The following is a 13,839-nucleotide window of genomic DNA, read 5'->3' on the forward strand; positions in this document are numbered from 1 at the left end:
TCCGCCTCCATTGAGAATGCATCAGGGCTGGACGGCTGCGTTCGGGACCGCTCGTGAGCCCCTTCAAACGGAGCTCACGAGCGGACACCTGAACGCAGGTGTGAAAGTAGCCTTATACATTACATAGGCCCCCTATTCAGTGTTCTCCACGGGCTGCACAAGTACCCATTGATTTCAATGTGTATTCACACATCTGTGATTTACCATTCTCCAGGATTACACCGCGGAAGCATGCCTTATTTCTGTACGTGTTCACGGATCTGTCACATCCATTATAGTCTATGGGTCAGTGAAATACCACAGGCTTAACCCTGATTTCATCTGTGTTTACTGGTCATTGCGGGGATATGCTTTGGAAATTAATTTTCACCTGAGCAGGGCAAAAAACGGACACATGGACCAAACCCGGATCCTTCATGGATCACATGAGCCACTGACCATCTTGTCACTGCTGTCATTCACAAGACCGTAGTTTTGGTCCACATCCGATCCACATTTTTTTGCAGATTGGACGTGAACCCATTCATTTCAACGGGGCAGCAAACAATGCGGACAGCAGACAGTGTGCTGTCCACATCTGTTTGTCCGTTTCGCAGTCCTGCATGGGGTTGTCTAACTTCATATTGTCTTTTGAATACTCCTCCCTATCCCCTCTTAGTTGGGATGGGGATTTAAAAAAAATATATATAACTATGAAGGAAGCGCTCTTACCTGCTCTCCAATACTCTGTTCCGGCTCTGTTGGGTCCTCGGCGGTCTTCTCTACGCTTCTGTCCCCGGATGTTAACTTCCAGCATGGACAGGGTGACATGTACTGCTACAGTCAGTGACTGGCTGCAGTGGCGATGTGTCCCCAGTGCCTTTTAAACTTAACTCGTATGTATGTAAAACCTTAAAAAAAATTGTTTCCGGCTATGTTCACATTCACAGCCATTTTTTTTTTTATCGTTCTAATGGATATAACATAAAAAAAACGATCCATGAAAATCATCTTTAATTCTGATGGTCTATCCTAAGGATAGTTCATCAATATGAGATTGCGGGGGTCCAACTCTCAGGACCCCTGGCGATCAGATGTTTGAGGAAGCCAAGTACAGCTCTGTATATTGGTATTGTAGCTCAGCCCCATTCACTTGACTGGAACTGCTGAACGTGACCTCACTGGCCTAGAAAGAGGCCTAAGCGCTGACAGCGTGCCGCCAGCTCTTCATACCAGTCAGGTATGGATGACCTATCCTGAGGATAGGCCATCAAAATCCCGGAGAACCCCTTTAATTAATAAAACATTTTGTGTGTACAGCTCCAATACAAACCTATCTGTTCCTATGGTAACAGAAAACAAACAAACGTGGTGTAGTTGAAGCCTGTGTTCACATGGTGGTATTTGATCTGAATTTCGGCACGAGCTCTGCGTCAAATCCGATGATGTTCCGCCTCAAATGTAACTGAATAGGATTTCCTCCGTTCAGATGCATCAGCATTTTTCAGATTATTACAGAGTGCTTCCGTGGTGTTTCTTTCCGTTGTTCCACACCGCAAAAAAAAAAAGACATGTCATATTTTTTATGTGGCGCGGACAGACCACGGACCCATTCAAGTTGAATGGGTCCGGTTCGACGATTGGATGTTGCCCGTGCATTGGGGACTGCAATTGCGGTCCCCAATGCACGGAACGGCCGCACAACAGCCGTGTGCATGAGGCCTAACCTAAAGGAAAACTCCACTCTTGGATGACATTTTACAATATTGCAGGAGTTGATAAACTTTGTAAATCATTTGCTTTACTTATCTTGCATGGATTTGTAATTACATGATTAGAGATGAAGGTAAAATCAGAGTTCTGCTGGTTACCGGTCACCGGAGAGCAGTGCATTGTGGGAGACAATATCCTAATTAAACACTTAAAGGGGTCTTCTGATCCTGGACATTCATGGTATATCCACCTCTGGGACCCACATTGGTCTGAAGAATGGAGATCATCCGACCTTGTCCAAGCGGCCTCTGTCCATCTCCTCCAGACCATGGTTGAATGCAGAGGAGGCTCGGCGTCACGCTCCCATTCTATGCACAGTGAGCCCATCTGTTTCTGTAATCCTGGCAGCCTGTGGGACTTGATGAGGGAACCATCGTTCTTGAAATATGTGCAGGTCCCAGAGGTGAGTCTTGCATCTATCAGACATTTGGGTATGCTGTATATGTCTAAGATAAGATTACCCCTTTATGGTGCCAATACGCTTGACCGAACCCATCGATTTTGTTGGGACCAGCCGACCACCTAATAGGCTTAGGAGTGTTGCGACTCCTTCAATGGCAAATAACCTTAAATATATTAAGACATGTTGCTCCATAGTGGAGCAATGAGGCAATGTGGATAGATTTGTGCATGGTCTGGCGTGGTTGATCCCAGGTTGTACTGCTGCTCCTTACTGCTAGGATTTTCTTGGAACCCTCTAGGATCATGGTGGGCAGAAGACAGAAGTAGGATACAAGGACACTTGTGTCTGGGTGAAGAAGTGTCGGACATGTTGGATCCAACACGCCCAGTCCTTTGATCTCATTCCACTCTCCACATTGAAACCACATGTACACTTAGGATACTTTCACACTAGCGTTATTAGAATCCGGCAAGCCATATACAAACGAAAACCGTTGATATACCGAATCCGTCTCATCCGGTATCATCCAGAATAACGTATCCTCTATTTAAATTTTTTTCAAAGATCAAAAGAGAAACCTGCTCCTCCTATATCCCGACGTATGCGCAGACCGGAAAACCGGTCAATTTTGCGGCAATTTTCGTAACACTTGGTACTTGATCCGGCATTAATACAGCTCTATGGAAATTAATGCCGGATCCAGCAAGTGCGGTATTTTTCCGGGATTTTGGCCGGAAAAAATACTGCAGCAAGCTGCTGTATTTTGTCCGGTCAAATACCATACAAGGGACTGAACGGAAGACCACCTGATGCATACTGAACGGATTGCTTTCTATTCAGAATGCCTTAGGACAAAACTGATGTGTTTTTTTCCGGTATTGAGACCCTTTACCGGATAAGAATAACACTAGTGTGAAAGTACCCTTAGCCGCACCGAGCGTGCATGCGTATGGGGAAACATGAAGAATAGCTGAAGTTAAAGGGGTTGTCCAAGTTTTTTTTTTATTCTTCCTATGTTTCTAACTAGGCAAATGTAACCGCTTTCCAATTAACTCACTTTATCTCCAGTGGCTGGTTTTTCAGATTTCACTGAGGGTCACATGACCTGTGATGTCAGCTTCTCTCCCTGCTCTGATAATGTTCCTGCACAAGCCTGAGAGATCTGTTCACCAGATGTCACTGTGCTGGCCACGCCCCCCTGCACTGCAGGCTGCTGCTTATTGCTCTCTCCCAGGATTCTTAACCCCTTCAGCTGCACAGACTCAGGGCTGAAGTGTTTACTGTGTAGTTGCAGGCAGTGAGGAGACAAATGCTGGGCACAGGAGCTGAAAGAGAAGTTCTTCAGAACATTGCAGGTAGAGGGAAGATCCTGTGTGTATTAGCAGTGTCATTGTACAGCTAGGACTTGTAGTTCTTTACATATAACATGCTGCTGAGTCTCCCAGCAGTCAGACATGTCACTCAGGGCAGCACTTGACAAAGGCTGGGATACAGCTGAAACGTTGCTGCCTGATTTTATGGCACACTTTCTGTAAAGTCCGTCCAATAAAGGATTCACTGGAGATGCTGCTGCTACCTCTGTTCATTTGCCAGCAGGCAGACATGTCACTCAGGGTAGCTCTTGTATCCACTCCCTTAGCAGTGTCATTATACAGCTGGAACTTGTAGTCCTACACATACAACAAGCTGCTGAGTCTCCCAGCAGGCAGGCATGTCACTCAGGGCAGCTCTTGTATCCACTCCCTTAGCACTGCGGGGGAGGGGGGGTTGGGGGGGGGGGAGGGGCAGAGATTGTTGTTATGGCAGGTAAACAAAGGGCCAGTAGAGAACCAGAGAAATGAGGAAATATATTTTTTTTGCCTAAAACTTGCTTAGCTCAGTTATATATCGCTGTCCATCAGATTTACAGTGCTATATCTTTTTTTTCCATAACTCGGACAACCCGTTTAAGTGAAGAAACAATATGAGAAGGTCTCCATGGCACTGCCCAGATGATAGGGGTCTAAACATGAGTTCATATGTTCTCCCCGTGTTTGTGTGGGTTTCCTCCGTGTTCTTCAGTTTTCTCGCTCCAAAGACATACTGATAGATTGTGAGCTGGACTGTAAACGGTGAGAGATGACAAGGCGTATAAAGCGCTGCAGACTATGTCGGTGCTATAGAAGGGACTACTATAAAGAATCCCTGTGTACTATACTTGAGCTTCTCTTTAGCTTGCGCGTTGTCGCTGCTGACGGTGATATTACGGTTACCAGGTAATCTGTTCCAGACTGGGTTACATTATTACGAGCGTGTTTACCGTTCTTCCCTTTTAATAGACGGGATGATTTATGGCTGTGGCTTGTACTGTGGAATCGGTGGGAACATGGCAAAAACGGAAGTGCACGTTTCTTGTGACCTCAAGGCCTAAAAAAAAAAAAAAAATACTAAATGGTTGAATAATTGGAAACGTTTTTCAGAAATGCATCCGGCCTGAAGAGCGTTTCTTAATTCATGCGGTCCTATGGAAATCGGGCTGCTCTTACTTAATCCATCTTCTTTGAGTTTCAGCAGTTCCTCTTTTTTAATACAGGTCAATAATTCTCTTTTTGTCTTCCTTTAGCAAACACCTACCTCTTCATGGTGCAAGCCCAAGGTATAATGCTAAGAGACAACGTACGGACCATTGGACACATGCTTAGACAGTATACCAATAAGAACAGTACACTGAATGGAACAGGTAAGACTTTCATATTCTTTGAATCCTGAAAATTCAGGGGTGACCGAGATTATTGGGAACCTTTCAGTAAAAGCAACATCTTGCTCAAAGACGTGCTGCAAATATGGTCCCAAGATCCTGTAATCCCTCCATGTGTATGGCCTCAGATTATGGCTCCTGAAGAAGTCGCAGACCTTTCCTCCTGACTAAGGCTACTTTCACACTAGCGTCTTTTGTGGATCCGTCATGGATCAGCAAAAAACGCTTCCGTTACAATAATACAACCGCCTGCATCGGTCATGAAAAGATCCGGTTGTATTATGTCTTCTATAGCCATGAAGGATCCATCTTAAACACCATTGAAAGTCATTGGGGGACGGATCCGTTTTCTATTGTGTCAGAGAAAACTGATCCGTCCCCATTGATTTACATTGTGTGTCAGGACGGATCCGTCTTGCTCAGCACCACATCGCGGACAGAAAGACTCTGCTTGCAGCGATGGTGACGCAACCAAACGGAACGGAAAGCATTTTGGTGCACTCCGTTCAGTTCAGTTTTGTCCCCGTTGACAATGAATGGGGACAAAACTGCAGAGTTTTCTTCCGCTATTGAGATCCTATGACGGATCTCAATAGCGGAATTGAAAATGCTAATGTGAAAAGCCTTAGGGATGCCTCTGCTGGGATGTTGGGCTTACTTTTTTTTACGCCCTTCTGAAGTGATGTTTTGGTAGATGTACTGTTTTTGCACGTTACACTTGAACGACATGTACTGGCTTGATAGATTTTTACTGTTCTTTTTTTCTTTTGTACCAATATCATGTTATACACTATGTCTTCATTTAAAGGGGCTTGCTACTTCATCCTCACCTGCAGCCAGCTCTGCTGTTCACTTCCTGGATTAATGCTTCTAAGGCTGGGGAGGGCTTAGGCAGTTTGAGTTAAGCCCTGCCACGCCTCTTTCTGACATCACACTCCTTGCGTGCTATGGCCACCGCTCCTCTCCCGAATCCCTGGGCCGCGCTTGCGCAAAAGACTTTTATTTTTTTTCTCCCAGCCGGCCATTGCAGTCCTGAGAGCTCCTGCTGCCGCACATGTGCAAAGCTTATTTCTTCAGTGCCGTATCTCATACAGAGCTGCGCTGCATACAGGGCATGCGCGGCTCTGTATGAAATGAGCCTTGCAGCGCGCGCGTTCAGGACTGCAATTAGCGACCGGCTGGTTGAAAATAAAGTGTCTTTTACATAAGCGCGGCCTATGAATTCGGGAGGCGAGCGGTGGCCGTATCTATGGGATACCATATGACAACAATAAGGTAGGAGGGAAAGAATTTTATCAAGAAGGGTGGGAATTTGCCAATACAATATATTTACAAAAATGATCACTGGCACATCATTAACAGATTACACAGTGATCATTGTGATGGGAATACCCCTTTAAGTGGGTTGGTCTGGACCCTGACAGCTTATCATGGCTGGCGCTTCCTTATATCACTTTCCCTGTTTATTTGTACATGAGGGTCTTAACCGCCTCAGGACCGCCTAACGCAGGATCGCGTTCCGGAGGCGGCAGCCCTGCGCACAGTCACGCATATATGCGTCCTCTCGCGAGACGCGAGATCTCCTGTGAACGCGCGCACACGGGCGCGCGCGTTCACAGGATCGGAAGGTAAGCGAGTGGATCTCCAGTGGTTCTCCAGCCTGCCAGCGGCGATCATTCGCTGGCAGGCTGGAGATGCGATTACGGATACATGGATCGGATCCGCAAAACACATACGGACATCTGAATGGAGCCTTATAGGGGGGTGATCAATGACAGGGGGGTGATCACCCCATATAGACTCCCTGATCACCCCCCTGTCATTGATCACCCCCCTGTCATTGCTCACCCCCCTGTAAGGCTGCATTCAGATGTCCGTATGTTTTTTAGGGATACATGGATCGGATCCGCAAAACACATACGGACGTCTGAATGGAGCCTTACGGGGGGGTGATCAATGACAGGGGGGTGATCACCCCATATAGACTCCCTGATCACCCCCCTGTCATTGCTCACCCCCCTGTAAGGCTCCATTCAGACATTTTTTTTTGGCCCAAGTTAGCGGAAATTATATATTTTTTTCTTACAAAGTCTCATATTCCACTAACTTGTGTCAAAAAATAAAATCTCACATGAACTCACCATACCCCTCACGGAATCCAAATGCGTAAAGATTTTTAGACATTTATATTGCAGACTTCTTCTCACGCTTTAGGGCCCCTAGAATGCCAGGGCAGTATAAATACCCCACATGTGACCCCATTTCGGAAAGAAGACACCCCAAGGTATTCCGTGAGGGGCATATTGAGTCCATGAAAGATTGAAATTTTTGTCCCAAGTTAGCGGAAAGGGAGACTTTGTGAGAAAAAATAAAATAAAAATCAATTTCTGCTAACTTGTGCCCAAAAATTTTTTTTTCTATGAACTCGCCATGCCCCTCATTGAATACCTTAGGGTGTCTTCTTTTCAAAATGGGGGTCACATGTGGGGTATTTATACTGCCCTGGCGTTTTAGGGGCCCTAAAGCGTGAGAAGAAGTCTGGGATCCAAATGTCTAAAAATGCCCTCATAAAAGGAATGTGGGCCCCTTTGCGCATCTAGGCTGCAAAAAAGTGTCACACATCTGGTATCGCCGTACTCAGGAGAAGTTGGGCAATGTGTTTTGGGGTGTCATTTTACATATACCCATGCTGGGTGAGATAAATATCTTGGTCAAATGCCAACTTTGTATAAAAAATGGGAAAAGTTTGTCTTTTGCCGAGATATTTCTCTCACCCAGCATGAGTATATGTAAAAAGACACCCCCAAACACATTGCCCAACTTCTCCTGAATACGGTGATACCACATGTGTGACACTTTTTTGCAGCCCTAGGTGGGCAAAGGGGCCCACATTCCAAAGAGCACCTTCGGATTTCACAGGTCATTTACCTACTTACCACACATTAGGGCCCCTAGAATGCCAGGGCAGTATAACTACCCCACAAGTGACCCCATTTTGGAAAGAAGACACCTCAAGGTATTCCGTGAGGGGCATGGCGAGTTCCTCGAAATTTTTATTTTTTGTCACAAGTTAGCGGAAAATGATATATATTTTTTTTTTTTCTTACAAAGTCTCATATTCCACTAACTTGTGACAAAAAATAAAAACTTCCATGAACTCACTATGCCCATCACGAAATACCTTGGGGTGTCTTCTTTCCAAAATGGTGTCACTTGTGGGGTAGTTATACTGCCCTGGCATTTTAGGGGCCCGAATGCGTGAGAAGTGGTTTGAAATCAAAATCTGTAAAAAAATGGCCGGTGAAATCCGAAAGGTGCTCTTTGGAATGTGGGCCCCTTTGCCCACCTAGGCTGCAAAAAAGTGTCACACATCTGGTATCACCGTACTCATGAGAAGTTGGGCAATGTGTTTTGGGGTGTCATTTTACATATACCCATGCTGGGTGAGATAAATATCTTGGTCAAATGCCAACTTTGTATAAAAAATGGGAAAAGTTGTCTTTTGCCAAGATATTTCTCTCACCCAGCATGGGTATATGTAAAATGACACCCCAAAACACATTGCCCAACTTCTCCTGAGTACAGCAATACCAGATGTGTGACACTTTTTTGCAGCCTAGGTGGGCAAAGGGGCCTACATTCCAAAGAGCACCTTTCGAATTTCACTGGCCATTTTTTACAGACTTTGATTTCAAACTACTTCGCACGCATTTGGGCCCCTAAAATGCCAGGGCAGTATAACTACCCCACAAGTGACCCTATTTTGGAAAGAAGACACCCCAAGGTATTTCGTGATGGGCATAGTGTGTTCATGGAAGTTTTTATTTTTTGTCACAAGTTAGTGGAATATGAGACTTTGTAAGAAAAAAAATAAATAAAAAAAAATCATAATTTTCCGCTAACTTGTGACAAAAAATAAAAAGTTCTATGAACTCACTATGCCAATCAGCGAATACTTTAGGGTGTCTACTTTCCAAAATGGGGTCATTTGTGGGGTTTTTCTACTGTCTGGGCATTGTAGAACCTCAGGAAACATGACAGGTGCTCAGAAAGTCAGAGCTGCTTCAAAAAGCGGAAATTCACATATTTGTACCATAGTTTGTAAACGCTATAACTTTTACCCAAACTTTGTAGAACAATAAATTTAGAGAAAAATTTATATATGGATGTCGTTTTTTTTTGCTAAATTTTACAACTGAAAGTGAAAAATTTTCATTTTTTTGCAAAAAAATCGTTAAATTTTGATTTAATAACAAAAAAAGTAAAAATGTCAGCAGCAATGAAATACCACCAAATGAAAGCTCTATTAGGCTGCTTTCACACTAGCGTTCGGGTGTCCGCTCGTGCGCACTGTTTGAAGAGGCTCACGAGCGGCCCCGAACTCATCCGTCTGGCCCCAATGCATTCTCAGTGGAGGCGGATCCACTGAGAATGCATCCGCCTGCCAGTGTTCAGCCTCCGCTCCGCTCAGTGAGCGGACACCTGAGCGCTGCTTGCAGCGTTCGGGTGTCCGCCTGGCCGTGCGGAGGCGAGCGGATCCGTCCACACTTACAATGTAAGTCAATGGGGATGGATCCGCTTGAAGATGACACTATATGGCTCAATCTTCAAGCGGATCTGTTCCCCATTGACTTACAATGTAAAGTCTGAACGGATCCGCTCAGGCTACTTTCAGACTTAGAAAATTTTCTAAGTAATAATGCAGACGGATCCGTTCTGAACGGATGCAAACGTCTGCATTATCGGAGCGGATCCGTCTGATGAAACATCAGATGGATCTGCTCCGAACGCTAGTGTGAAAGTAGCCTTGGTGAGAAGAAAAGGAGGTGAAATTCATTTGCGTCGTAAGTTGCATGACCGAGCAATAAACGGTGAAAGTAGTGTAGGTCAGAAGTGTAAAAAATGGCCTGGTCTTTAAGGGTGTTTAAGCTATAGGGGCTGAGGTGGTTAAAGGGAATGTGTCATCAGAAAATGACCTATTGTTTAAATCACATTTTTATGTTTAACATATTTTTAAAGAATTTTTGATTTTATTTTTAATTTTCCTTGACAAGATTTGTTTAAACAAAAACCATAAAATTCAGCAGTTTTCGCACTAGCCATTAAGCCTATTAATAGGCGCCACTTCTTGGTCTGTACAGATCACTTTACTGTAGTTATCTGCTTATCTGTGATTCTAATCCTGCCTGTAATGATATCACCTCTGTGTATAGATAAGACAGGATCCACCATTCACAATGGGTGTTTGTAAGAGCTTATCTATTCTTTCCTTGTACAATGACCTCTGCACAAGTCGCAGAGCATGCCCAGAAAACTCTCCCATAGAAGTCAATGAGGTCTCCTCCTGACCATTGTGTCTGTGGACCAAGGGACTGCCGTAAAGCAATTTTCTTAATGCTTCCTAAATGCTGTTACGAACAGCTCAGGCAAGATGGCCGCCCCATAATCATGTTCAGGAAATAGAATAAAAAAAATCTGTAATGAGAAAATAAAAACTGAGTAACACATATTCTTCTTTCTAATATCTGGTTTTAACTGGCACATACAATTTTTGGTGACCCATTTCCTTTAAGCTGATGTTCGTGTATTGTTTGCGCCTATACAATATAATGCATTTCACCTACATTTATGGCCTGCCCTGTAGATGTCCCACAAATTTGAGGTATCCCTGTTTAATGGACATAGATTGCATGGGAACATCCTAGGTGCTAGGTATTTTATACCTATATGGTCTTGATGGATCGGTCACGTGGCCTAGGCACAGCTCAGCCCCATTCACGCACTGCCACTATACAATGTACCGCCCTGTGCTTGGTGAGCTAAGAGATGGCCACAGCTGGTTCCTTCTCAAACAGCTTATCGGCAGGGGTCCTGGGTGTTGGACCCCTACTGATCAGATACTTATGACCTATCCGGAGGATAGGTCGTCAGTACACGTCGGTGGTCAGTGATTTACATCAGCGAGCCTCCACAGACATAAGGTACAAGGGAAAGATCTGCACCTGTTCTGTGGTTTCAGCCGCACCATCACTGATATGTGAATGAGGCATAAAAGTCTCAGAAAACCCTTGTTTGCTTGTATGCCCTATAGGGGGTGGTTTCCAGCAGTCTCGCCCATCCAGGTATAACATGGGCAGCTATTCATTTGAATGTCCGGCATATAAAAGTACATTTACCATCTGGAGGCTGTTTGGCAGGAACTATTTTGTTTCTGTGTAAGGAGCAGTGTTCACGATGAGACACCTTTTCAGTGTGGTTGTCCTGCTGGTCATTTCTTTAAGGAAATTCTACCCCACCCATACCTCACTGCTTCCCATCCTAACACTTACCGGGTCCCCGCTAGTCTCCACTTCCTGGTCCTTCTAGACGCACATGAAGGCTCAGCCAATCACTGGCCGCTGTGGTGGTCATTTCCTGTGTGTCAAGAGGGACCAGGAAGTAGAGACCAGCGGGGAGCATTGGAAGAACAGCCTTGAGGGATCAGTGTGGGAAGTATCGGTATCTACGGGGGAGGGAAGGAGCAGCACTTGGGAGTTCCTTCTGTAGTGTCGTCTTCTATTATATTTTATTTCCTGAATGAATGAATGACGTATGTTACGGAGAGAGTTGTGGTCATGCTTTAAGGTTGAAATTGCTGGCTCTGTGCCTTGTCATATAGATGCATCCGGCTAGAACTGAACATGGACCTGTCAGGACTCGTTGTCCTGCACGACCTGGGGAGTAGGAGAGTGTGCTATATAATTAATATAATGATAATAGTATTTTATATTAAGGCCCCCCCCCCCCCCCCCCCCCCCCCCCCCCCCCCCCCCCCCCCCCCCCCCCCCCCACCCCCCCCCCCCCCCCCCCCCCCCCCCCCCCCCCCCCCCCCCCCCCCCCCCCCCCCCCCCCCCCCCCCCCCCCCCCCCCCCCCCCCCCCCCCCCCCCCCCCCCCCCCCCCCCCCCCCCCCCCCCCCCCCCCCCCCCCCCCCCCCCCCCCCCCCCCCCCCCCCCCCCCCCCCCCCCCCCCCCCCCCCCCCCCCCCCCCCCCCCCCCCCCCCCCCCCCCCCCCCCCCCCCCCCCCCCCCCCCCCCCCCCCCCCCCCCCCGACCTCGCTTATTTCCTCATTCAGTGGTAATTTCACGTGGGAAAAAATATTTGAATACAAAAAAAGCTTGTCAAAACGAAACTCAAGAAATGCACGATGTTCTTTAACAAGCCGTGAGAAGAAAGCCTCAAAGTTGTTGTCTCCTGAAGGCATCTCTGGTCTATCCCCTCTCTGCGAAGTCCATTGGAGGCGCTAGTGAGTTAAATTTACTCGTAAGATGGTGCCTCCTTGGTCTCGACAATATTTTCTATTTGCTGATTAAAGGGCATCCGTCAGTAGATTTGTACCTATGACACTGGCTGACCTGTTCCATGTGCGCTTGGCCGCTGAAGGCATCCGTGTTGGTCCCATGTTCAGTCTGCATTGCTGAGAAAAATGAGGTTTTAATATATGCAAATTAGCCTCTAGGAGCAACGGGGGTGTTGCCATTACACCTAGAGGCTCTGCTCTCTCTGCCACACCCTCTGCTTTTCGATTGCCTTTAGGAGACATCAGGGCCAGGTGTGAGGACATTGACACTGCCTGCAGAGGGCGCTGCAGTTACCCCTAGAGGCTCTGCTCTCTATGTAACTGCAATGCCCCCCGTTGCTCCTTGGGGCTCATTTGCATATTTATCAGTAATGCGGGCACATATGACCATGGGACCAACACAGGCGCCTTCAGCTGCCAAGTGCACATGCAAATCTGCTGACAGATGCCCTTTATGGCGTTTCTTTAGTAATGTAATTCTACCTAGGTTCCCTTTAGCACAAATAATAACTAGCTCATTTAATATTTAACAAAACCTTTAAATAAGTCATCCAACCAGAAAGCCTAGCAGTGTATAATGGTAACAGGGGGCTTGTACAATGGCCTTTGTATTAGAGATGGCTGAATCGATTCGTCTCATCAGCAGGGCTCAGACCTCCCCGCGCTAGAGATCATACTTACCTAGTCCCCTCTGGGTTTGGGGTCTAACAGTCCCTGTGCCGACTCTTCAACGGGGCGGGGGGGCATGACTGCTGCAGCCAATCACATGCCGCAGCAGTGACATCCTCCCCTTTCGTCACGTGACCTTTTATCAAACAGGTATTACGGTTATGTAACGTTATCCTCTATCCACAGGATAGGCAATAACTATTAGATCGATGGGGGTCCTACCTCTGGGACCCCCACCAATTGCGAGAGCGGCAACCTCGTACCCTGTGGAGCCCCTGAAATGAATAGAGTGTCCATTCGCATGCACACAGCTGCTCCATTCATTTCTATGGGAGTTCCAGAGATAGCAGAATGCAGCACTCGGCTATCCCCGGAACCCCCAGTGCATGGCTGAAATGCTGCTCCATTTATTTTGGGGGGCTCCATGGTGTATGGGTCCCTGTTTTCGTGATCTGTGGACAGGGGATAACTTTACATAACTGCAATAGCCCTTTAAGTGGAGGACTATCCTGAGAATAGGCCACACTAGCTGATCGCCATAGTCTACAGCGCCTGATGTGGACAGCTCTGTGTACTGCGCTCCGTACAGCAGCATTTTCCCCATTCACTTCAATAGGAGCAGCACTGCATTGACAAGGTCAGGCCACCACAAAGTAGATGGGCCTGTCTGATTCCTGCAATGTAGCTGATCGCTCGGTGATCCACTGCAGATCCACTTGGGATGGCCTATGCTGAGGATAGGCCATCACCTAATTCAAGGGGTTGTCTCACTTCAGTAAGTTGCATTTATCATGTAGAGAAAGTTAATAGAAGGCACTTACTAATGTATTGTTATTATCCATATTGTCTCCTTTGCTGGTTGGATTCATTCTTCAATCACATTATACTCTGCTCGTTTCCATGGTTACAGACCACCCTGTAGTCCATCAGTGGTGGTCGTGC

The 13,839-nt window shown here is 46.5% G+C and overlaps 1 protein-coding gene across 1 annotated transcript in view; it reads left to right on the forward strand.

Annotated features, from left to right (window-relative positions):
* Positions 1-13,839, forward strand: part of B4GALT6 (beta-1,4-galactosyltransferase 6) — an 88,975-nt gene that overhangs the window by 41,076 nt on the left and 34,060 nt on the right. The window contains exon 2 of the mRNA XM_040432847.1: positions 4,758-4,874. Coding sequence (XP_040288781.1) covers positions 4,758-4,874 — 117 coding nt within the window. The remainder of the gene's footprint in view (positions 1-4,757; positions 4,875-13,839) is intronic.

Source organism: Bufo bufo, chromosome 5 (assembly GCF_905171765.1).
Source record: "Bufo bufo chromosome 5, aBufBuf1.1, whole genome shotgun sequence".
In the NCBI taxonomy this organism is placed as follows: Eukaryota; Metazoa; Chordata; class Amphibia; order Anura; family Bufonidae; genus Bufo; species Bufo bufo.